The sequence below is a fragment of the Oryzias latipes genome, chromosome 11 (genome assembly GCF_053564925.1).
Source record: "Oryzias latipes strain Hd-rR chromosome 11, Olatipes_Hd-rR_3.1".
NCBI classification, from domain to species: Eukaryota; Metazoa; Chordata; class Actinopteri; order Beloniformes; family Adrianichthyidae; genus Oryzias; species Oryzias latipes.
The window spans coordinates 12,813,790-12,840,211 of record NC_136247.1 but is presented as its reverse complement, the minus strand read 5'-3'; the positions used below and the strand labels follow the sequence as shown (position 1 = coordinate 12,840,211).

General features: G+C 42.0%; 1 protein-coding gene across 5 annotated transcripts in view; it reads left to right on the top strand.

The window, feature by feature from the left end:
* pou2f2a (POU class 2 homeobox 2a) overlaps positions 1 to 26,422 on the top strand; it is a 74,558-nt gene that overhangs the window by 10,046 nt on the left and 38,090 nt on the right. The window contains exon 1 of one of the 5 annotated variants that reach the window (XM_011481010.4): positions 366 to 1,647. The exons of the other annotated variants lie outside the window; for them this stretch is intronic. Within the exon in view, the coding sequence (XP_011479312.1) occupies positions 1,548 to 1,647 (100 nt within the window). The 5' untranslated portion in view covers positions 366 to 1,547. Of the gene's footprint in view, positions 1 to 365; positions 1,648 to 26,422 lie in introns of those variants that run through there. 5 annotated transcript variants of the gene reach the window in all.

The following is a 26,422-nucleotide window of genomic DNA, read 5'->3' as shown; positions in this document are numbered from 1 at the left end:
ATGCCCGCATATTGTGTGGAGGCAATCGATTTCTGGGGGGGCAGGGATGATGTGATTATTGGCTACATTATAATGAAATAATCAGAAGATCAATGGGCTGGATCTCTGCTCGCCGTGTACGGGATTAAAAAACGTGTTTGTACCAAAGCAGTTAGGATGGGCTCGTGCATGAAATGTAATTTGGACATAATCTTTGCGAACACGGGTATTGTTTTTATTATAGGGGGTCACGTGGATAAACTGAAACATGCTTGACAGACAGAATGAAAGAGAAGTATTTATCAAGGGATGGGGTGTTGAGTTTGTGTGGATCTGCGTGCATATTTGAGTGTGCGCTATAGGGGTGAAAGGGGCTCGAGGCAAGAAGGGGAGGGAAGAGGGGGTAAAAGAGAGAAGGAGGTGGGGTGGGGTGTATCTCGCAGTCTGTCTCCCGGTCAGAGCGCTTCACCGTGCCAGAGTGCGTTCCCGGCTGCGCGGCGTCGGACAGAAACCACCGGAGTTCTCCGATCAGCCTGTTCTTGTCGGCGCGTGGGGGATTCTCACGCGGGAGGGAGTCGGGAGGCAGCGATACGCACCGGCCGATGGAGCAGCGGCGCCAAAGAAAAGACGGCCCAGCCTGAGACTGACTGAGGAACCGAGGTTTCTCCGCTCCGCTTCCTCCTCAACTGAAGCGAGGAGGAGAAAGCCGAGGACTGCCGAGCTGATTGATATGGATTCCCACGTTTATTTTTCCATCGATTCCTGTTTAATTAGTGACCCCTGCTAGAGAAAGAGAGAGAAAGACGCGACGAGAGGAGGAGAGGGAGGAGCGAAAGTCAGATAAGGGGTGCCTGCGTAAAGCCTTACTTTAGAATTCCACTCATTTAACCAAATAATCCTTTTGCTTTTTTCTTCTTAAACCGTATTGTTCAGCAGACCAGCCAGCTACAAACCAAATCTTTAGGAGAACCAAAAAATAAAGAAGCACTCCAGTTTGACAGTTTTTTCCATTTTTACTTACGGAGAGGATCCACGCTGGACGGGGTTTGGACATTTGAATGAGCGCACAGGAGCTTCAATCCCTCTTCAGCAAAGTCAAACCAAAGCTGATCAGCAGATCCCGGCGCACATCTGTCGGGACACAATAAACTGAGTCTAAGTGCACCAGGAGCTGCCATAGGTTTGCATGGCTGATGTGATAGCAGATCCCATCCAGCGGCCAGTCACCCTGCGAGCTGCAGCATCCTGCGTGGAGAAACTGTTATAGCTTTATTTATTCTCCTGAAGAAACAGAAATAGGGACGCAGCACCCACCCAAGACCCTCCAACTATAAGGAGATGTGAATCGTTTGAGGCGCAGAAGAAAAAAAAGCCAAATACTCCAAATACTTTCTTCTCCTGCGTCCATCTTCTCCAGCGGCTGCGCACACCGGGAAAAAACAAACAAACAAAAAACACGCAGAGACAGGCCAAAGAACCACGGCAGGACGACAGACCGGAGGAGAGGAGAAAGTGAGACTCAAATAAAAGACAAAAAAAAGCAACGGCCACCAGGTCGACAGAGGACCATGTTTGTCCCCCTGCCGGTGCCCTTCGTCTTTCAGAGAACAGCGTCCGACTTCAGCGCCTGGAGACTCAAGTCCTCGCTGGCTCCGCGGTCCAGCCCCGGTAAGAGGGCTCCCCACGGCCCCACAGCACGCGGCACTTCCACCGACTCCCACTCTGCACGACACACGTTCCCCAGGACCAATCCTTCTTTAACAAATACACACAAACCTTACATTTAAAGTTCAAATGAATCAAATGCATCCAATCATATCCTTAATAAATAAATTAGCTAGAAAGTTCATCTAAGCTTATTAGTGTTTCATTTTTATACAATTTAGATGAGATTGCCTGAAATATTGGTCAAATGCAGCTTCATTTCAAGTGTTTAATAGAAAAAAGCACAAAATGTAAAGAATGTTTATCACACCTGCTTTTTTATCCTTTCCATCAAGATATCCTTCGGAAAAAAAACTGTTAATTATTCATAAAAAGTAATGATAAAACATCTAACCTGCCAGTCACACCCCAAATGTGGGTCATTTTTATCCATTCATCCCACAGAGGCACAACTCTGACTTCTCATCCTCCTCTTTCATTCATGCCATGCATTCCTCCATCACATCCTGCATTTGTCTCTCCTCCTGCTCTCCTGCAGGCTTCTTGCTCAGGTCTGGGGTTGATATTCATGGTCATCTATTGATCAGGATGTATTGATCCCTGTCGGGGGCCACGATGGGAAAACCTGTGTGAGGCTGAGATTGAAGGGAGAAAGTTTACTGGTCTAGGAATAATGCAAGATGGTGGGAGAGGACTCTTTTTCAAGAGATTTTCAAATTAAATCTCTGTTTAAAAATGTTCTATACGTTTTATTTTACTTTAGAAAGACCGAACTGCTGTCAGATTTGTGCCACCATGATATTCCTTAAGGGTAAAAAACTAAATATTATCTAAAACTTTTAAAAGGGAAATATATATATTTTTATGTAATGTTCTGTTTTTTGTCACTGCTTAAGTTTAAATATCTGCAAAAATGTGTGTTGAGTTTCTGCATGTCTGAGGTGGACAGGGCCGACAGCTGCTCCGTCTCCACCAGCTCCATCCACTCTGGCAGAAATCCTGAAGGGCACATTTCTGTGTGTCTTTATGCAGAGCTGTGTCAAACACGCCGCAGTAGTACATGGCATTGCCTGAAGTCAGTGTCCAAAGTAGAAAGCTGCAGAGATTTTAACAAGAGCTGCTTCTGTTGGTTTTGACAAGCAACTTGACTCTGTGTTTTCTGAAGTGGAAGTTCAATTCTGCTGGAAAATTAAAGACAAAGAGTTGATGGATGAATGAGGGGGAGATATGGACACAAGAAGATAATGAATGACAGAATAAGTGGATGCATAAATGAACAAAAAGGAGTGACAAAAGGAATTCGGACAAAAAAACCAAGTGATGGATGAGTGTGAAAGAATATGAAAACAAGCAAATGGAATTATTGTCTACAGAAAGACTGAGGAGAAATCGGTTAGAAATTGTGATATACAATGATAATAATAATAATGCTAATTTAAGGATGGAGAAGAGGGTTGTCTTTGAGGAGTATATTGCGCTGTGAGTTTTTCCATCTTTTGTTCTCCGTCTAGTTTTCTCATTTCTGTAAAGTCTTCCCTCAAAGCAAAGACTAATTGCACCGTTCCATCCCTGTTCCCCCTCCTTCTCCTCTCAGCTCACATAGGGAGGCTGTTGAATTGGATTTGCCCAGTGTGTTTTGGCTGGGCCATCTAAGCCAGTTTAGCTAACCCTGTTACCCATGATTCCCTGCCTCCCCCAGATGCGAACGTTGGCCGGCGTCATTTTGAGCGCGCACACATCTGGAGGTGCTTGCGTTAGGGGGAGCACAGACGGGGTGTCAGAAGTCGGAGATGAGGGGAGTGGGGTTCAGTGGCCGAGCGGGTGGGTTTGGGGGGAGGGAGGGGGGGCAGACCTGAACAGCAGACGCCAGCAGACAGCAGCTCTGCAGTGGATCTAAACTGAGAGCTTATAGGTTTATTGTTGGCTCGACTCCTAAACACTGCAGCGTTGAAACCACTGACCTCAGCTCGCCGTAGACACAGCTACACGCTCTGATAAGAGAATAAAAACACGTCTTTAGATTTAATATTTCATCATGAGAAAAATAGCATAATAAAATCCTAGTTTAATCATTTTTGTTTGTGAGCATTCCAAATTATGGCCTACGAGGAGGTAACGAGAGTTAACACCTTTCAGCGCCAACCAAAATTATAATCTCCTGTTTTTGTGGCATGAGAGAAATATTTAAAGGGAGGTGGGTTAATATGAGGCTGTTGCTGTTTCAGCGTGAGCAGAGTAGATGCTTTCATTCTTGATGTGTGCCGTCAATCCACAGAGTTTAACTCAAATACAGCAGCAGCAGGATTTCATCAATCCATCTTTGCATTCACATTTGAAATTCTTAATTTCCCCAGATTTACTTTAATTTGTTTTTCTTGATTTAAAAAAGTTTGAGAATTTTGCGGGGTCTTGTACAAGAGTCGCAGCAGAGGGAACACACAAGGTGAAGATCCACCCTGACATCTCTTACATGTTGACCTGTCAGAAAGCAGCAGGAACACATAACTTGCATTGCAGGGTTCCTGTTATTTGTGCAATTGTTGTTAAACGTTAAGGCTTTAGGGGGGGGGGGGTTGTTGGAGTTCTAAGCATTGTCCCATTTTTTTTGCAGCTTGCCGATCTGATGAAAGTGTGTGTGGGTTGTTTTTTTTGCTGTGGTTTTTAAGAGCCCAGAGGGTGGAGGCCAGCATGAGGCTGCCTGTGGTCTGTCTTTGCTCTGCACCACAACAAAGAAAATCTAAATGCTCTTTTATTTTATGTACGCTTCTGTAAAATCCTCCAGGGCCCAAGTGGCCTCTATAAAACTAAGAGCTGTCCAATTCTGGGGATGCTTTATTTATGTTGGTTTCTCCGAGAGGCCTCTTATTGGAGCTGCTGTTCTTCGGCCAAATGTTCATTTCGACCCTCTGGTCCAGCCTGCTCTCCTCAGCCTGCCGCCTGTCTTCTGGGATCGTTCTTCCAGGAAAAATGATAAAAGAAATTGTTGATTGTAGGTAATGAAAAAAGGCCAATCACTGCAGTGTCAAAGACTCAGGAATGTAATTAAAACTGGCAGAGGATGGGAAAAATGGCACTGTTTAGACAACATGGCGGAGGTGCTCTTTCCACAATACTGCAGAGTTGAAGCACAGACCTCCTTCCCACACACACACACCAGCATATCACACACAAACAGGGTTCAGTGCTGCTGCCCCCCCCCCCCCCCACCCACCCACCCAGATTTGCACCTTGCAAAGCCTGGGATCTTGTTGTGGTGTCACGGTTACAACAAACTGAGCCCAGCAGAGGCCGGCATAATTATTCGTCAGTGTGTGTGTTAACACACTTTCTGTGTTTGTGGTGAAAGTGTGTGTCGGTTAAACATTGTGTATTTGGTCTGAAGATGTTGCTTTGCTGTTGTCAGAACTTTGCAAACATTTGTGATTTTTTTGGGGAGAATTCATGCAGACTGGAATGTGGTGTTTGTGAATGTGTGTGTGTGTGTGTGTGTGCGCGCACAAACAGTTAGACAATTCAATAATTGCACATTGAGGTCAGTTATGGATCTTTCCAGCATGTGTGGTAAACCACAAGGAGCTCATAGCTGCACATTGTGTGAGTGGTTTTAACCTTCCACCAGTATTGATTAGGAGGCATTGACTTCTCTCCCGCCACTCTACGTGTGCGTGAGTGTGTGGATCGCTGATGTGTGGGCTTGAGAATTTGTGGTTGCGCATGGCTTGTGAATATGTGAATGTGTGTGGCGGTCTCAACGCTTGCCGTGAATGTGAAGGAACGGGAGAAGGTGCGTGCGCGCCAGGACACCTGACTTTGTATGCATGTGTGTGCACGTGGATGTGTATGGATCAGGCTTTAAACGCCGCGGCATAGTTGGTAAGTCCCGGTGTTAACGTGATTGCGAATGACAAAGCGTCCAGGCGGGTTTGTTAACTCCATAATGGGGAATCAATAGACACAACACAGATGTCAATACAACATGCTTTATTGCGTTAAACCGCCATACTCCCACCCTGGGCGGGTGGAAGACTCACACACACACACACACACACACACACACACACGTAGAAATGCACTGCGTCTGAGAATGCATCTGCCACTTAAAATTCCTGCACACATTATAACACAAAACATTTGTTTTATAGTATTTGTGCACATTGAGATTTTAATTAAAAAAGTTGAAGCAAAAACAGAACTGTCTTTCCTCATTCTTTTCTATTATTTAAGACCGTAAAGGATCTATATTTCATCGGATGTTTCCAGACACAAATAATCACTCAGAAAAATGCCCAAAAAGTTTCGACTTTTATTTGGTTTCACTCTGCAGTCTTGAGCAGATTTAACTGCCTGGAAGTCTTGCAGCTGCTTATCCAAACTGAGTTCTAACGGAGAAGAAAAGTACGTTTGTTCTATTAGCATTCTATTAACCATTTTCCACCCATTTTACCCCCAAGTGACTATCCAGGGAATTCCTGATTACTTCTTTTTTAGAACTGTACCACACCTTGTTTTTTTTCTATGTAAATCAAAATCCACTTTATTCCCCCTGGATCATTTGTGCACAAACCACAACAGGGTTCACTTGCAAGTGAACTAAGGTCAATGTTTTTTAGTGGGCTTAGTTTATTTGTTTAGTCTGCTCCTAGAGTTATATAAGTTGGGTCAAATTGGTTTAAATGTGCCCACAACTATTCTAAATTACTGCTATCCTCCAGTTTTTCAGAAGAATAACTTACATGGGAAAGATTTTATGGCACTTGACATCAAAAGAATCTATATGTGCATTTGCTTTTAATTCAAACTTGTCTTAAAAAGCATTACAGCACAGAGTTATTATATGTTTTCTTTTACATAGTTTTCTTATGCTTGTCCATCTTTTTTTGTTGTTGTTATCTTTTTAATTTTAAACAGGCTGGTCATGTACTTGCATAGCACATGTTTTTGTCCATTCTTGGTGCTTTAGATTTACCAGGCATTTGCCTTTTGCTGCTGATTTAACTGGATTAAGTGTTCAGACGATTATTACCTGGAATCATGTTATCCTGGAGGAAAGGGGCTGGGAAGCACTGCAATTAAACGTCTGCTGAGAGAACTGCCACAGCTCTTAACATTACAAAGGCTGGCTTTCAGACTTTCATCTAAAACTGGATGTTTTTCTTTAGTATGGCCCAAAGCTCATTACATTCACACAAAAAAGGATTTTTTTTATTTACTTGGTTACCAGCTATAAACTGCCCACTTTTAAGTTTTTGGGGATATTTTGAAGGAAAACAATAATGTGAACTTTACAGAACAGAAATACAACTGAATCATAATATTTGCAGTTATGTTTATTTTGAAAAAACTTGTGTTTTGACATTTTTGTGCCATTCAGTCTTTTTGTTTGTGTTTTCGTTCATTAGAAGTGCTAAATAAAGTAACTGTCAGCAACGGCAATTATCCTTATACTTGCCAACTTAATATTCTTTTAAATGTATGTCTTTAGGACTTAATTAGGTGAAAACAAAACAATACGTCACTAAAACAGGAAGCTGGCGGAACTCTCTTTTGGATTTCTTAGCTATCTTCACCTCTTTGTGTTCTTGGATTAGTGTTTATTCAAGTTTGTGGAAGCTTAAGGACATTTTTGTTTAAAAATTTCATTGGAATATTGTGCTAGAAAAGGGAATTCGACTTGAATAAAATCAAAGCAAACGGCATGTAAAATAAAAGAAATCTTATTAATGTTCCTTAGACTCTTACAAACCTGTGTGTTCAGCCTTGAACACACTCCTGCACTTTTACACACAAACACAAATACACACTCAGATGTTTTTATTTTAGTTAGACAATAAAGAGCACTTTGCTTTCTGCTACCTGCTGTGCAGATATGAAGTAAAAGTCTCCCTGTTATCAAAACACGGTCAGTTGAACCCGCCCCCCTTTTTCCCTATGTGTCAGCCTGTCCGACTACAAACTCCTTTTGTTACCGTGGAAACATTCACAGACCATTAGACACACTCATAAGAGAAAAAGAGTTCAGGTAAACGTTGTCGTCTGCACATAAAGCACATGCGTGCTGCACTGGGCGGTCAACTTGGTTGGCCTTAATGGTCCCAAAGACCATTAAGGGCTAAATTGGCTGTACTCAAGCTATGTGAGACTGCCCCATGTGTCCTGGCCTGTGTATGCATTCAGGAGTCATACATCACTGTGTTTTCACTATGTATGACCATGGAAACACAAGTAGGATGTGTACTTAAGTACTTATAGTTTGTGTAAAATGGCTGTTCCCTATTGGCTTGTGTCAAAGCTGTGGATGATGGTGTGTGTGGCTTTTCTCGTCCGTTTTACACTTTCGCTAAATAATGCATCTTGGACACAGCAAGGGACTTTTCTTGGTTTAACTGCAGTACGGACCCCTAATCGAACGCACTCTGGGTGCTCGGTCCCATTGTCCAACAAGATGTCTGTAGATGGGATTTTCTCCTCGCACACATAAAGAACTCTTTGCCTGTTCACTCCCCTCACAGCTCATAAGGCCTTCTCATGCTTTTCTACCTCTCACTTTTACATCACCCTCTTCTCCTGCCTCGGTCCACACTGCAGCCTGTTGTGTTCAGCCAGAAGACGTGACAGCAGAAAGAAAAGAGAAAAAATGAAGGAAGGAGACCGGTGGGAAGGCCACTCTACACTTTAATGGCTCATAGACGGACCGCCACTTTCCATCTAATGATTAGGTGTGTCTGTGAGGTTAGACCTGTGTTTAACAACCAGTCCTAATCGAACTTATTCCCCGTGTCACCAAATCAAAGAAAAGAGGATATTTTTCATTAGCCGCGGTTACATGGGCAGAATATATTGATCGGATCAATGGTCGGGTTAAAATTCACCCGTGCACATGGGCACAGAAAACCTTTTTCCGATTAGAACAAACGTTCCCATGGCTCACACTCTCGTTCGGAATGAATCATTTGGGCATGCGCAGTAGTGTAAAAATCACCCGGATGCGGATATAGGTCCCGTTGTAAACAAACCGCTTCCACAGACATTTATGCAGCAGCTCGGTAACATACGAGACGATCTTCCAAACGTGCTTTTATTAATGTCATGAATATTATGAATTGCCTGTTCGCTCATCGTTATATTTAATCTGTGTGGTCAGTGCTTTTTTTGTGGAAGAATTAAGCTGGACGAAAGCTTAGGACAGACTAACACGGGCTAACATCATTAGCCTGATGGATGGACACAAAATCCAGGACCGTGCAAGAAACGCAGCAATCTGCAGCTTTCTAAGGACTGAGCGACATTTATTTCTGCTCTGAAAGTTCACACAGACCGCCCCAAAGCCACTCTGTGAGCTAGCGGCCCGAGCTCTGTTCGAACACGGTTCCTCCTGAGTCCTGCAGCCGCTAACCCAGAGCGGCGGGACGGCTCGCAGTCTGAATTCTCCCACACATAAGAAAACAACAAAACGCACACGTAAAAAAGCCCCCCCCCCCGACACAAAATTATTAATCCAGCTGCTCTGCTCACTCGGGTGCCAGTGGACCGAGTGAGCGTCAGGGGGCACGAAGCGCTCCTCCTCCGAATCTCCCCCGTGAGGGGTGTAAGAGAGGGGAGAGCCAGCGGGGCGAGAGCGGAGCGGCGCTTTTCACGGGGCGTCCGCAGAGCAGCTGGTCGGTCCCGTATGAGCTCCAAAGCTTTCTCACAGCGAAACACCTTCTGTGCATGACGTAAACCAGAGCAGCAGTGACACACGATCGGAATGACCGTTTACATGCTCCACGATCGGATAAACGATCGGTATAACCCACCTATCTCGATCGGAAAGAAATTCTGATCCGAATGAGTCTGATCGGGGCAGAGTATTCCGAACGGCGCGTTTACATGACGCATTTTCTTTCCGATCAGGCGTTCATTCCGATTACTTTTGCCCATGTAAACGCGGCTAGTGACATAACCTCAACATTAGGCGTCGCTACTATATATGGCTCTGAGAGAGTATAAAGCTGGATTTTTATAAATAAAACTTAAAAATAACCTTATCCCATTCAGGATTGAGATCTTTGTCTTGCTCAAAGACTTGGTGTTGATCTGCAGTCAGGCTAGAAGCAGGTTTCATCTTAGTGAGTCCAAAAATTCAATATTTCTTTGGTTCTAACGATAGCCTGCATCAACCATGAGGTGGAAAAACAGCTCCTGTACATCATCCTCCCACCAGGTTACACTGTAACGCCTGATTTACACTGGTCCGTCTGCGTTGTGTCTCCATTGGGTCTCCATTACGTTAACACAAAAAATAGAGCTTTCATTAATTAATTGGAAATATATATTGCCTCCATCATGTCTGTGTCTGACGTTCATCCCTCCGCAGCACAGCGCAAGCTTTACTTCCAGTCCGTCCATGTGTTGATTTTCCGGCAAAAAGCCGGGGGACAGGTTTGGGTTTCAAAATTAAAACTTCCGTTGTGCTTTCAAAATAAAACTTAAATTTTATTAAACTTAAATAAATTTTTATTTTATATTTAAGGTAATGTGTCCCGGGGAAGACCCAGGACACGCTGGAGAGACTACGTCTCTCGGCTGGCCTGGGAACGCCTCGGGGTTCCCCCAGAGGAGCTGGAGGAAGTGGCTGGGCTGAGGGAAGTCTGGGCATCTCTGCTCAGTCTGCTGCCCCCGCGACCCGGTCCCGGATAAGCGGAGGAAGATGGATGGATGGATGGATGGATGGATGGATGGTGTCCACACAATAAAGCATCTTAACACAAAAGATAACACGTGTCCATGTTTGCCATGGACAACCAAAGTTTAATTATGGAAGCACAAAAACACGAGATTATTTATGAGACAAAATAAAGTTCTATACACCCTCTTGTGCTACACATTATGTTAGCTAAATGTGAAAGAAATATTTAGCTTGAGTTGGGCTGCACGTGTGGCGCAGTGGTTGGCACTCTTGCCTCACAGCAAGAAGGTCCCCGGTTCAAGTCCCGTTTGCATGTTCTCCCTGTGGATGCGTGGGTTTTCTCCGGCTTCCTCCCATCGTCCAAAAACATGCTTCATGGGTTACTTGGTTACTCTATATTGTGAATGTGAGTGCGCAGGGGTGTGTGATTTGTGGCCCTGCGACAGACTGACGACCTGTCCAGGGTGTCACCAACCTTCGCCCACAAGTGGGCGGGATAGAGTCCGGAGATAAAACGAGGACAAAGGGACAAAATGGCTTAGATATGAATTTAGCCTGAGTTCAGTTCGATTCTCTTCACCTCAGTGGACTCTGGTGTAAAACGAACACCATGTGTTTCCTAAAGAAGTTAGTGCCAAATTCACCAAATCCAAAATGTCTTTTTTTATTTTTTTATGCCCAGTGTTTTGGTCTTCCACTAGGCCCCTTTCTTTGCAGCTCCAACCTTTGTGTCCTTTTACAAATGTTTTCACTGTCCCTCCACTTAACGTGTCCAAACCATCTCTCTCTGGCGTCCCCAAATTTATCTCAAAAATATCTAACATGAGCTGTTAACTGGATAAAATAACTCTTCATGAATTCTCAACATAAACCAAACTACAAACCACTCTATAAAACGGAACATACTGAAAACAGCTCTTAGAGAATTTCTTTTTTCTTTTTCATTCTTTGTTTGATGATAAACCAATGAAAAGAGAACATACTGCCCCCTACTGTAAGGGAGATAAACAGTGGCATCTCGCTCAAATCCTGAGTGAAATGGGCAAATTGAGCGGGAAGAAAATAGTATGGATCACCTGGTGTCAGTAGGTCCTCATAAACAATGCAACTGGAAATGGTAGAGCACTGTCACCAGCATAGCCCACAACAATAAATTATTTAAAGTAAAGGACTAAAATGCTGGTTTGACACCTGATTAATGCATCAATTCTGTTTTAAACCTGAAAAAAATCATGTGCATTACTTGTCTTAGCCTACAGCTGACTTTTTTAAATTCGCCTTGAATTTTTATATCTTCTCACTTTCACTGAAGCTGAAATTGTTCTCTCTAGTTTAGAAAACATCAAGATATAAAACAAATCTTTCACCACATGTGCTCACTTTAGTTCTCCATAGTATCCAGTGGACTTTGACATTAGTCCATCCTGTAAACACAAATGGGGTGCAGGCCTTGACAGAGAAATCCTTAAATGGACTGTTGACATAGAAACCAATCTGGAAACAAAACAGAAAAAAAGTAAATGTTCTTTAGGGGGCAGTATGTTCTTTTTGCCAATAAATCACAGAGCCTTCTGCATTATTTTTGGTGCAAAGCCTGTCTGCTCCATCTTTCAGTTTTACTGGCTGTAGAATTAAAAAATGGGCATTTGATTTTAAGAATTCTTCAACCCAATTAAAAAAGAAATTGAACTTTGATGTTACGAGGTGCATGCAGTTTTAAAAGTCTGCTGTTCTGTAAGTTTGGCTGTAATGTCCATCAGTGTTTGCCGCTGGTGTGTGTAATACAGACGTGCTGGTCTTTTGTGCCAACCTGAAGGAAGGGATCTTGTTCCTCAGCTTGCATGAATAGCGAGAAGAGGGCTTAGGAAAGGCTCCTGTCCTCCTCCACAGCTTTCTGACATAATGAAGCCAGTGTGTGATCTCACACAAAGCCTTCCTGTGGAAGTGTGAGTAAGCTTGTCTTGATGTACGCTCTAGCCGTCTCAAAGGTGCAGGACTTTTATAGAGATTAAAATGACAGAGCCGTGGATAAGAAGAGCGATGTGTGTGTTTCTGTGCTTGTGTGTGTTGGAGCCAACCCTTGTGAGTGTTTGCATGTTTATGTGTGCCTCAGTAATGCAGTCTCCTCCTTTGCAGCACCACAGAGACGTTTAATGCTCACCAACTTAGCTTGTACCAAGTACACCACACACAGTGAGCTTACACGTGTCCTTTGTGTGGCACTTTTCTATGCCTGTAATTGTGATTGACTAGGTGTGTGTGTGTGTAACCAGGCAGCATAAATCTTTGTGCGCAACAATGTCATTCTTTCCACCGCTGATACATTTAGCTAATAAAGTTGGTTACGAAAAGTGAGGTTGGTTAGATTGGATCCCACGTCTTTTGTCTCCTACCCCCCCCCCCGCCCACACTCACATCCACCAACTGCAGGTCAGTGCTGTTTTGGGCTTGAAGGAAGATTTAGACCCCCAATTTAATTTAGCAGACAAGAGTTATGGTAATGAACTTTGGGGCAAGAAGGTGGCTTTAGATGAAAGAGGAGGATGGATAGGAAGTGGGGGCAGGGGTTCCCCACATTTACCTCAGGAACACCTCGTCCTTCCTGTCCTTCTACCCCTGGCTCCCTTAAGCCTGTATTATTGAGGGGCAAGCAGTGACTATGAAGGGTTTTTAGTGAAACGAGAATATCATGCTGGGGGGGGGGGGGGGGGGGTGCAGCATGTATGCACAAAGACAGAAGTAAAGTGACAACAATAGACGGTGGAGAGTGAAAGGAATGGTGGGAGGGTGGGAGGTGGACAGGCGGTGGGTCCAGCCCTTTTTAATAAATCTGAGTGCTCTGGTTAGTGCCTCAATCTCCTCTACCCAGCTAAACCCCCTTTTCCACGAAGCATACAAACACATACAGACGTGCACACGCTCCCAATTCATGCACTTACTCTGTGACTCATTTTCACCCACATATATTTTCACTGGACAACAATCTCAAGGGCTTTTACAAGGTGTTTTTGCCAGATTGTACAGCTGATGCTGCTCATAACTGAACTGTCCTCCAGATGTGGGCACAAAGTCTGAAAAACTCAAGTGTTGTTTTTTTTTTTTGTATTTTTGGTGGTTTCATGCTAATTTGGCTTTCTTTTTTTTCCACCTTGGGAACATTTGTTTTGTTGGCAATCCTCCTGTCCACACTCCTGTCAATACTGCTGAAAAGTACAAAGTGGTGGAAAGATGTGCAATTTCAACAAGCGTAAAGACAGAGTGAAAGCAGTGCTGGACAGTGAGCCACTCCCCTTCAAGTGCCTGTGAGGACTGTGTATGATGCAGGTAATGCACACCCTGAGTCCTGCTTGGAAGCTTTTTGAGTGCCGTTTAAATTAAAGCAGGAAAAAAACAGAAATAGTGGCCATATGCTCCATGTGCTTGTTTTTTAACGTGTCATTTTCTTATTCGTCACAGATAACTGGTCTTTGAGAAAGTAATATTTGGTGGACGTAAATCTTTACCTGTCAGAGGCATCAAAGGTAAACATCAGGTTGAGGTCCCAGCCACTCAAGTGGAAAGAGCAAAAACCCTTTTTCCACCTTTCATTCTCTACCAACATTTAACTCCCATCAGAAGTGAGTTTAGAAAACCACAGCATTGTGTGCATAAAGAAGTCGTCCTTAGTTTCGTACATAATGATCATGTGTCCTTGGTATGGCTGTCGCAGCTTCCATTGACTCACATCAGCCTTTCTAAACCGTGCCAGTTCAGGGCCACTCTGTTAGTCAAAAGGCGCCAAAATACATGAAGGAAATGACAAAGATAAGTAGTGTTCAGGAGAAGCTAAGTGTAGGTTATAAACCACTTCATCATCAAACACCTCTCTTGATGCTAAACAGACTAAAATGTTATTGAGAATGGAGTGCAGCTAAAGTACCTCATATTGAGACCTGAACAAAGTGTCTGTTCTGAATGAACATTAGTTTATTCATTTTCAGCTGTTAAAGGTAAATGAAAATTTGAGTAAAATATCGAACTGACCAGACTTGGCTTTGAAGCTCAGGAAAATAACTGGTTATCCAGCTCTTTTGTGAGGTTTGAGCCTGTTTTTCTTGTGTGCAATGTAGAATAGAGTCCACAACTGAGATTCAAACTTTCCAAGAAGGCATTAAAAATGTAGAGGTGCTTTCCTGTGGGTTCCACAAGTGTTGTCATTTTTCATTCTGCCAAAATAGAAAAAAAAAGAGTTCAGGATCAGAACTGATAAAAAAAGCACACAAACAGTCTCTTTTGTGTCCTCATTTTTGAAACTTAAATCAAAAATGTTTCCTCCAGTGAGTGTAACAACCTCCAAGTCAAATTGATTGATTTCTAAATGTTTTACTTCAATAGGGTTTTATCCGTTATTGCAGGGGCCTTCTCCCAACCCTACAACTCAAGAACTTTTCACTAATGGTTCAGGAAAGGAGGAGAAGGCTTGACAATCATGCTGCCAATGTTTCACAATGACATGCATTCAGGGCAGGCACTCTGGCAATTGTACCCAAAATGCACAGAGCGTATATCATTGTTAATACTTTATTTTCTGTGTTTTGCTGTAGAGTGGATCTGCATTTACAGTGTTACTGATACCAAAAGCAAGCAAAAAGAGGTCAATGTTGAAAGGCATGCCCAGTAATTTGAGCATCACAGTTAAGACAAAACTTCATGTTTGAGTTAAAGCCCTGCTCTGATTATCATTTGATCTGTTCTTAAAGCTTTTCCAGTGGTCTTTTTATTATGATTATGCTGTTTTTAGACTTAATCCAAACACATGTGTTGTTTTCTAGGACAATTTCTGCAGAGCGGCAGTAGTTCGTTAGAAATTTGCCTCTGAGTTGTGGGAGGGACTGTTGGCGTGGAGTAAGCCTGCCCCTACTTCCCATCATCCATCTGTTTAGACTCTCTCCCACTAGCTTACAGCCCCACAGACCCCCAACCTAACATTACTGATGCAACAGAAATGGTGAGCAATATTGTCGCTATCAAGCCTTACAGTATAGATCCAGTTTCCATTTTTTTCCTGATAGTTGGAGGACAGGATTTTTGAAATGTCATGAATGACTTAAAAATGCCTTTTATTGGTCATTAACCCTGGAGAAGTCGCTGGTGACTCCTAAATAGCACCCGCTCTTTGACAGACCGTAACTCTTTGATCGTTTTACGTGAAGAAAAGCAGCTTCTTCTTGACTAACACATTAGAAACGTAAAGTTTTTCATTGCAGCTAAAAGCCACTTTTCTCCTAGACCAAATCATCAAATTAACGTGGATTGCGTAAGCACTTCATAACTATTGAGTGTTGCATCTCACTGGAGGTTGAGTTTAATGATGCTAATTATTCCTTCATTCATTCATCTTCCATTCCGTTTTGTCCCTTTCTGGGTCACGGAGCCTATCCCAGCCACTTGTGGGTGAAGGCAAGGGACATCCTGGACATGTCGCCAGTCTGTCACAGCGTCTGATGCTAATTAATCATCATTAATTTAGGCAAACTCTAACTTAACCTGATTTCAAGGTTAAACCTTTAGATGAATGAATATAAAAGTGTAAGTACAACGCTCCCATCTTTGACTGATTTCCAGCGCTTCCCTCGAACAAACACCATCAGAGGAAACATCAATGTTTACTGAATGAGTCTTCAGACATGTAGACCTTGTTTATGTATCGACAGTGTAGCTCGGAGTGACTCTTTTCTTTTTCTCTTTTTTAGAAAAGATCTTCCGTTTCAGGGAATTTTTGGGCTTTGCATAATTTAAAGCAGCTTTTGTGGGCTGTGAAGTTGCAGGTTACAGTTTGCCTGCTCAGAGGCCAGACTCACTTAATCGCAGATTTGAACACATAATCGTCTTCACACACCGTGGATCCAATCTCTCCGCATACAGTACACACACATTTACTAGATCAGATAAAAAAAAATGGGAAATTCCTTTTTTTTTCTTCAACCTTTTTCTTACCCTCCATTCTCACCTTCTTATCATCGCACCTCTCATCTTTTCTTCTTCATCCTCTTTTATTATCCTGCACTTTTTTTTCCGTCTGCGGAGGAGTGCGCTGTCCAGAAATGAAATTAATCTGTTGTACGACACTCCTCCCTCCCTGCTTTCCCTCCTCCTCCTCCTGCATCTCAATCTCAATCCTTCTTTGCTCTCCAGGGAAGATCTGACTCGTCACTTCAACCTCTTCATATTGGATATGCATCTGTTAGCCCACTCTGCCTTCTCCCTAACACTTCCCAGCTCAAAGTTCACACACACAAAGGTGCTTTCACAGACTTGCATGCTCCAACATGGAAACAGCACGCTTACACACTTCCTACCACATCCGAACAAATCTTTCCACAAACCCCAATCCTGCACCCACACAAACACACACAGATGTTGACATCTCTGACAAACCGTCCACTGGCGGGTTTCTCCCAGTGCTTCAATCAAAGCCATTGATATGAATCTTAGCTGTTTTCTCCACACTATAGGAAGCAGCAGCAGCAATATAGCAGCTGTACTTTTTAGCACTGACACATCTTTCATCATGGCCTGTGCCTGGAAAATAGCTGCTTACAGCTGCGCCCCTGCGTTTTATTTCCAGCCACTTCTAAGTAGAGAAAGACGATATTGCAGGACTTTAGCTTTGGCCTTGGCTGAACTCCTCTACCTTATTAGCGGGGATATGGAAAAAATGAGAGAGACCTCGTACTTTATATGAGAAAGGAAGGCAGGAAGATGTGGAGGATGAAGATGAGAGATGTGAGGAGTGAGCGAGGTTCTCCTTAATGGTTCCCTCTAGGGGTTTTAGCAGCCATCCCGGCCCTTGTACCCACATACAGTCATAGCAGGGAAATGGTAAAGATGTCTCCCTCCTCCCTTCTAGAGCTGTATGAATATGGTAAATCCACTATCCGCTCGGCAGCACGATTCTCTCCCACAAAATGGCCCTGTGTCTGCGTCCCTCGGGGGTATAAGCTAAGGAGATCTGCATTTAGGCCCAGCACTCACTCCCTTTCCACTCTCTTGGGGTTTGAAAGAGCCTTGACCAGCCTCAATCCTCCTATCTATCTAACCGCAACAGCAACCATGATGGCACACAACACAGCGGCGTGGCTTAAACGTGGTGGCTGGAGCCGCACAGCCCATCGCTATCTAGCCGCTCGGGTTTTACACTCCCACAGACACAGAGCTCTCTGTCCGTGTCAGTGTCTCACTGACTGGGTGAGGTCCATTTCGCCAGTGTGTGCCTCAGGCGGGGAGGCATCACTGACGAGCCCGCTCATGTTCTCCTACACAGACACACACCGATGCGCACATACACAGGGTTGGTTCGTGTAACCAGCTCTGCAACTGAAGCCTTGTCAGGGTCAGAGAACATGGTTGGATGGCAGCTCACTCTCACAGTCTGTCAGTCATCCATTACTGCAGTAGACAAAGCATTCATTTTATTTGCACCTTGTTGGCCTTAGTCATTCAGCTGGGAAATACTGACGCATCAAACAGTATAACATTTCTGACGCAATGCTTCAATGTCAGGAACGTGACAAGCTCGCCGGCATGATTATGGCCTTTTCACAGCATCTGCTGCCTGTTTTTCAGGGTTCACCTGGACAAACATCTGCAGTTTGCCGTCATAAATTCCTAGTTGGAAAGATTATAACCTAAGTTTGTAAGATTGATTTGGGTGTCAGAGAGCTTCTGCAATAATGAACAATACTCATGTTTAATTGTCCGATATCCTAAACGCCTATGATTTAGATTGGAGGATGCAGTTTACAAAACACTTGAACAAACCAAGAGCCTTTAGCATAATGTTTAATGCAGAAATAAAACCAAAGAGGACCTGTCTTACCTTCATCCACCTTGCTTGGTGAAAACCAAACACAATGTTGCAACAAAAAAGCATATCGGAAAATTAAGAAGTCATCTGTCCAGCCCACTAGTAAACCACAAACGCACGGAAGTCAGTCGTTCAGTGACCTCGTATTTGAGAGGAAAATGTGAGCTTCTCTGATGCCTGGTAGAAGCAGTGTGAGGCAACAGGGCAACAGTCTGAAACACTGCAGAAAATATTTAGAAATGTTTGTCTAAGCGTCAAGGTTTAAGACTGTCCGGTCAAGGTGAGACCTCGGCAAGACAGAAATGTTTGCTTGTTTGGGACTTGAAGACAGAGCAGTTGGAATACAGCGGCCCTGCAAACCTTAATGGACTGATGCAACGTGGCACGGAAGACTTTGCCAAGTGATGACCTTAGATTACATCAAGAAGCTGATATTTTCATAATGATGCCACTTTTTTTAGTCAGAAACAACTTATAGAAGAAATAATGTTTTTTAATAATGCCTCGTATTTATTTCCTTATGGATAAAATACAATGATATCTCAGCTTTTGTGGTTGTTTCTTACATGATTGATAAAAAGCTATCAAAATTATAAAAGAGTAAAAAAAATAAAGAAGTATCATATCTGTACAATTATATGGTACAACAATATGTATTTGGAATGAAGAGATTTCTCAACCAGATTGTTTTGAATGATCACTTCCCTGTGGGTCTAAATCTGCATTGAGCATTCATAATTGTGATGGAAATTAAGCTAATGCTTGTTAAAGATGGTAAACTTATATTCACTCACATTTTTTTTTCAAGAAAATGAAAGTCAGTCATCAAAGGAAATGATAAATCATCTTCATCCATTTTTTTGTGCTATAATTAATCTCAAAGGACAGCACATAAGGACAAAATCATTCATATATTCACCATATATTTCCATATGTTGTTTCTGGACACTTTTCAAAACAGTAAAAGTTCAATATTTTTTTAATAAAACCACACAATAACTACTTAATTTATCACTCATCTTAACATTCCATCTCAAGACAACAAAGCGTAATCTGTTTATGTTTTATAGATATAGTCTTTCAGTTGTAAACTAGGGTGGACCCTCTTTACGCTGAGGAGCAGAACAGACGCTGTAACACAGAACCGGGTAAAAGAGACTATGTGACATGAGATGGGACGGAGGATGTTTGAGACAGCCTAAAGGATGGAAGGTCATTTAAGACTTTGCAGAAACTGAAGTTAGGCTAAACAGGTAATGTGTATTACAACTTCATGCTTCTCTTCCTCCTCTGGTGCTTTTTAAAGTTTTTTTCTGTATTATATGCAGCCTGTTAGACATTCATTTATTTGTTTAATCATAAACGGCAAGATTGACAGATTAGTTATCACTTGATTATTATGGATTATGCTACTGGGTCATTATTTTTGTTTATTTACTTTTTTGTGTCTGAAAGAGTTCTCCCAGCAGGCTGTTTCTCCTAAACAGAAAGCTAAAATGTTTGTTTTTGAAGGACAAAGGTGAAATGATGGCTTCAGAGCCCCTGGCTGTGTCTACGTGTGTGTTTTGAAAAAATTGTAAGGCTGTTTGAAGGCGTCTCTGTGTCCACGTGTGCTCATGAATTAGTGCTTTTGTCCTTCAGCTGCGGCACATGTGAGCCCAACAGTCTTCGGCTCTCCCTCCTTCAGCTGTGGCTCCCTCCCCTCCTCCTCCTTCTCGTCCCCTTTGTCTGCTCGTCAGTTAGGGAGCAGTCCATGCGGGATTCTGGGATGCAGGGGGTTAACCTTTGACCTCTAACCCCAACCTCCACCCCCGTTCCTTTGCCCCCCTATGATCCATATGCAAGCGACCCCCGTCACCCACTCATTCTTCTTTCATCTGTCTGTGCCTGGCCAGGCTGTTGTGTCAAGTCTCAAGTTCAAGTCCCGGGACAGCCCAGGCCATGCGGGGTCAGGAGGACCACAACGGACCAGATCTGGCTGGCAGAGAGCACCAGAGGAAGGGAAGGGGGTGGGACAACCTGTGTTTGGTTGTTTTGGTTTTTTTTTCTTTTGGAGGGTCAGTGGGAGGCTTTTGGTTTGGGGATGGGCAGTAGAATAGGGGAGTAAGGAATAAAAATTGTGCATTGACAGAAATTTGCTTTCAGGCTACAAAAAAAAAAGTTTATGGGATGTTGTTATAGAGAGAGAAAACAATGACACTACATTTATGTTAAGCTTGATGGTTTAATTTTATATCAAAACTAAAAGTACATGTGAGGCATCCTCCAAACATTGTTACCTTTACTCTCTAGAAGTCCTGTTTCTGTCCACTGGCTCCATTGTCCTTCATAGACGGGCCTGCTGTGGGGGTTGCTGCTCCAGGGTCATGGTCAGGGTCAAGGTGGGTGGGGCTTGGGTCAGCTAGCCAGACGGACGCACAGACGGTGGACTTGACATTGAGTGGATGAGTGGATTAACAAGATTGGGAGGCTTCTGTGTTTAAGTGCATTGTCAGTGACAGAGACTCGAAAGTGATGTTTTTTAGAAGCTTCTTATTTTATTCATGTGCACTGACAGAACACCACAGAGGACGCATCATGTCAGCATTTAGCTGCTGCTGAGGTGGTTGAATCATCTGAGCATTCCCAACGAAATCTTAAAGTCTTTTCCAAAACAGCTCTATTCCTCGTGAGAAAATAAACCCACATTATGCACTAAAACAATGTTTTTTTTTAATGAAATCAGGCATTCACAAACATCTGCACAAATGCACATTGTCCTTCAGGTTTGAGATTCAACACTGGATGAATTCAGTGAATGCAGAGTTTACTGAAAATAACTAAGCTTTCAATAAACAGAGAAATACATCCATTGTCCCGGAGCATCGCTGTTCGTCGGCAGAGGACATGAGAAGAACAAATACCCAGTCTTTGTGAAGTAATGGAAATAAATAAATAGATGAAAAATCTCTGTATTGTGCTTTGTGCATTCCACACAGATTATCCTCACAAAAGATACAAATATTTTTATTTTGTTTTTTTTCTTCTTCTTTTTTTTGTGGAAAAGCTTTAAGTGACATTCCTTGAAGAGATGCAGAGCTTCACAAAGTCCAAGGATGCACTAAGTGGGAAAACAATTTCTTCAGGAATCTGACATTTAACCCACTGCTTGTGTTTGTGGACATTCTTGCTGATAATGGGCTGGAGTTTGTTTTGAAAGTGTCCCAATTGACAGCTGATTGAGCTGGCCTGAAGGTTATCCAGCAAATGGAGCCTGACATCTGGCCTCTCTGAACCAAAGCTAGCCGGCTGCTAATGGCTGTTCTCAGATGCATGCCGTGAGTGCTCAGAAAAAGCCTGTGCCTTCATTTTCCACATGAACCTGCTTTACGCTGAGGACACAAAATGACTGTGAATGTTAGAGACAAAAGAAAGGGAGGAACTGGTCTGTTTTCTGCACAGGTTTGTTTTTGTGTGTGGGAGGGATGGACAACTGTTGGTCTCTTTTTATCTCTGTATCTGGGTGCAGAAGAAAACATTCGAGGTTGTTAGAAGTATAAAGGTATCAATCAGATAAAAGAAATTAACCTTTTTTTAATAGATGTTAAAAGTTTAAAAGTCCTCATTTTCAAAGAATTAAAAGACATTCATACCATCTGGGAATGGTATTCTGATAAAATGCTGAACAGGTTTAACCTTGTGAAGAAACAAAATGCTTTTTTTTTTAAATCAAGATGTTTGTTTTTTAACATTTGATAAAATTCAGAAAAAAAGCAATATCATTTTAATGAGATATACATACATGTTTATGTTTTTGCTCACAACAATGTAAGTTTAAGATGCAAAAATATTGACATGAGTGTTCAGGAAAAAAGCACCTCATTTACCTGATGTCTTAAATTTGATCCACACATTTTTACCATCACTTCATTATAAAGAATTATCTGCAAATGATGCAGTTTCTAATACACCAAGTAGTTATTTAAAAAAGAGAATAACAACAGATGAGATATTTTCACCATAAATTTTTGAAAATTTGCAAAGCATTTTCTGCCAAACGTGTTTGGAAGTAGAAATTTTGAAATAACAAGAAAAAGCCCGCCTGCTAGATGAATGATGATGAACTACAAGGCACAAAACACAAAAAGTTATGTACAAGAGGTTTTGAGGGAAGGTTTGGGCCATGGAAATGAAATAGAGGTCAAAAAGGCCAGTATCAAATATGATATATTTGGTTATAAAGGGTTAAACTTAAACTGAACTGAATTTGATTCTGTATCTTAAAGATCTTCACTTCAAACAACATCTTCTCAACAGGTTAACTTAAGAAAAAATGATCTTTTTATACAAGAAATCTTAAGGTTTTTAACTTGAATATGAGGGAAGAGAAAAAAAAGGAACTGGGTAACTTTGCGAGACTTGAAGGACACTTTGTGTAAAATACACAAAGGATGTAAAGAATCTGCACGCGTACACAGACGCAGACCCATACAAAATGTGATTGAAAAAAGTTAGCGTTTCATTCAGTGGAGGCTTTTGCTGGAACTGACTGACTACAGATGTCCAGATTAAATGTTGAATGCGTGCTTATTATACTACAGTGTGAGCAAACCACAATACAATTCAATAGCAGCTGTAAGTACAGGTTATTTAGTCTTTATATTTATGTTCTAAGAAGAACTTTATTTAAGATTATTGCTAGTAGTATCAATTGATAGTTGTGTAAAATTCATTTTGAGCCTGTTTTTCAGAAAATTGTCCAACACAAACTGCAGCGTTCACAATATACTTCCCAGTTCTCTTTGCTTTAATATATTAATAAATAGCTTTTCCTCAAAGCAATTCATCACAATCATTGCAGCTAACAGCTGACATTTAAACTTCACAAATATCCTTCATGATTCCTGAAAATTGATCATTTTTCTGCAAACTGTTTGGACCTGCCATCAATGATATGCAGTCTGTGCTGGCAGATGCATACAACCCTATCATTGATGGCAATTGACACCTTCTTCTTCTCCTTCTGAGTGGTGAAATCACTATACTTCAACTTGTCAGCCCCCCCACCTTCTTCCAAGTGCTGTGTTTTCCCTTCATGTTGATACAATTACACAGAATATATGTATTATTTCCTTTAAAATAAGGGGGGCTAAAATATGAGTTCATGACTCCTGAAAGGATAAATTTACTTTTTGTTTTGTTTTTGTCTTTTCACTTTTTTGGTTTTGCTGTGAAAGGGAAGATCTTGTAAAACTGTTTACTGCCTTTAAATCCAGACCTTCTGATCCAGCAAGAGTTAGAAATTATTTACAACTGCCAAAAATTATTTACAAATGTCAAACAAAACTAGGGGAGTAATGATGAATCAATTTATATTCCTACAATCCATCCATATTGATCTGTCTGAGGAAAGCTGTTAATCAAATTGACCTGTACCATTATAAAATCCTTTCAAAATAAAATAAACAGATTATATTGATATCGGAAAATTGAGGCACACTAGGTTTACATTACTATAAAGTAAAAATGACCATGTGCATTACAGCGTACAACTCACGTGTGATGACATCAAAAAATGATCAGCCATCATTGCAGTCCAATCTGTGGAAACGCTTTGAATTTAACAAAGACGTGACCATATAGTGTTTTAGAATGTTCAAATAATGTTCCCTTTGGATTAATTTAATGTGGAAAAACAACAGTGGGCTGAACTTTAGGAAACTAAAATGTGAATAGATTTGTTGTTAATTCTTGTTTACTTCTTTGTAGACATATTTAATTTATACTTGTTTATCTTGCAAGAAATACAAGGAATGTGGAAAACTTCCCCTGCACTGTTCAGTATCCAGGTATTTATCTCTGATTCCCACTGGTTACATTTCTGACTAAAGATGTCCTGGATGGACATTAAGTCAGTGAATGAGATTGTTCAAAATGAAACAATATCAACTATGAATCATATCAGCAACCACTAATTCCCATTTGAATCGATTCGTTGATAAAAGGAATTATTACATCCCTAAAATTTCTTCTCTGTCTAAATTCTTCTTCTTTTGCCCGCATCCTTCCTTGGAGAAGGAATTTTTAAAGAGAAAAATCCAGCACCAGGATGGCGGGTTTGGTCAAGAGAAGAAAAGGAGGGGAATCACTGCTCAGAGAAGAAAAGAAGTCGGAGGGAAAGGGACGGACAGAGAGACATCAGAGGAGCCGAGAGAAAGAACGGGTTCTTTGAATAAAAGCAGAGGAGGTAAAGACGAGTACTAAGAGAGCAGGAGGCCGACAGACAGACAGACAGACAGTGAGGCATTAAAATTCATGGCCTTTTTTATTTTCTGTGCTGAAAATCAATACTGTCTACTATGGATGAGGTGAGATGTGGACAACAGCGGCTGCCAGCCAAAGCGGCGGAAGGGAGGGAGGGCAGGGAGGCAGTCGAGGGGGTGTCGTCAATATTAGCAGTGACACGGCGACTGCAGGCCAAGGTGGAGCTGGAGAGCAAAGAGTGGGACTGTGGGGGGGATGGGTGGTGGTGTGCATATATGTGTGTGTGTGTGTTAGAGATGGAGTTGGGGGGTGGGGTAAGGTTCATTAAGTCTGACCAGCAGAGCTTTTGGTCAGCGTATACCGGCAGCAGGCCCTTTGTCCGACGGTCTGGACACGCACGCGCACACACAGATGGATGGACTGATGGATGCTGCCCCTCGTTCTTATTGTAATTTACAATCCCCTCAGAAGCTCCATCATTTAGGCGATGGTGTGCTTGACTAATGTCTGGCAGATGTTCCAACGCCGCACACCAACAATTGTCACCGGGCCAGGGCCAGCTCTCTTCTAATTCAGGAAATGGAGATTCTTGTGCGCTCACAAACTATAAATCTTCCACCATGAAAAGGCTCATCCTTTCTAGGCTCTGCAGTTATTACATTAGTTTCATTTTACAATTTAACTGCACGCCGGCCCGCTATGGCTATGCTGCACATGTCAGCCTTTTGAGTTCTGCAGAGTCCAGCCAGGCCTGAACTTAAAACACCACTCAGATGAAAATTGGGTTTTAGGTGGTTTTAACATAGTCTTGTAGCATTTTTCTGATGATGGGGGACATATGTAAAGAAAATTAATCTTAAATTTGTATATCTGTGTACTTGATTATTCAAATCGTTATGAGTCAGGAGCAGACAAAAAACATGCTGTTCGAAAAAGCTTGTAGTTGTGACATAGCTGCGGGCCAGAAGCTCCCTGCTCTGCTCCATTCTGATGCATCTAGTTATAAACAAATACATCCATGTACGCCTTTGTTTTCCTCGTCTGAGTTGGCATCTTGCACTGCTAATGTTAGGCTGGGGTTGTGAGGGGCTGTAAGCTAGCAGGAGAGCATGTATAGAAAGGGATGATGGTAAATGAGGGCAGGCTTACACCAATGGTCCCGCGCACAACTCCGAAACAAATTTCCAACAAATTCCTGCCGATCTGAAACTGTCCTAGAAAACAACACAGTTTTTTTTTTTTTTAATTTTGGCTAAATCATAATTAAAAGACCACTGGGAACACTTATAAAAAAGCTCAAATAATTAATAAAGTGAGACTTCAAAGTCTTTTTTTAACAGCAGTTGTTTGTCTGCTCCTGATTCACCCTGATATGAATACAGATTTACTTAGAAATGCAGTTTTAATCGCATTTGTCTTAATACATGTCCTGCAATATCAGAAAAAGGCTGCAAGAATATGTTAAAAACACAAAAATCCCAATTTTCATTGAAGTGAGTCTTTAAGTCTTGTGTTTTCTTATGCAGCCTCCTGGTATTTTTTGTGAAAATAATGATTGTATTGCAGTGTTGCTCTGAGGAGACCAAAGAGAAGATGAAGATCCTCAAGGGGACGGTGGATTTGACTCGGAGCTTATTTAAGAGTGTGGAGTGTGCTCCATTTCAGTTAGCATTATCTTAGTTGGGGGGGATTCCCAAAAGCACAAAATGGGCTCTTAAATTCAATAAATGAATGGCTATTAATTCTTCAAATATGAACACATTTAGTATGTGTTAAAGGCACTGCTGTTCCACAAATAGCTGTAAATGCACTGAAACAAGTTTGAAAGTATTAATATTTCTGCCTTATATTTTTTTCCAGTTAAAAAGTCATTTTTCATATAAGTTTAAATGCTGACCTTGAAAGTCTGAGTGATGACACTAACCCCAGTTAGCATTCTGCTATAAAAATCTGTCAAATTATTGTTACAAATTCTGGATTTTAACAGTAATATGTAATTTGTGTATGTGGGAAAAGTAACTTTC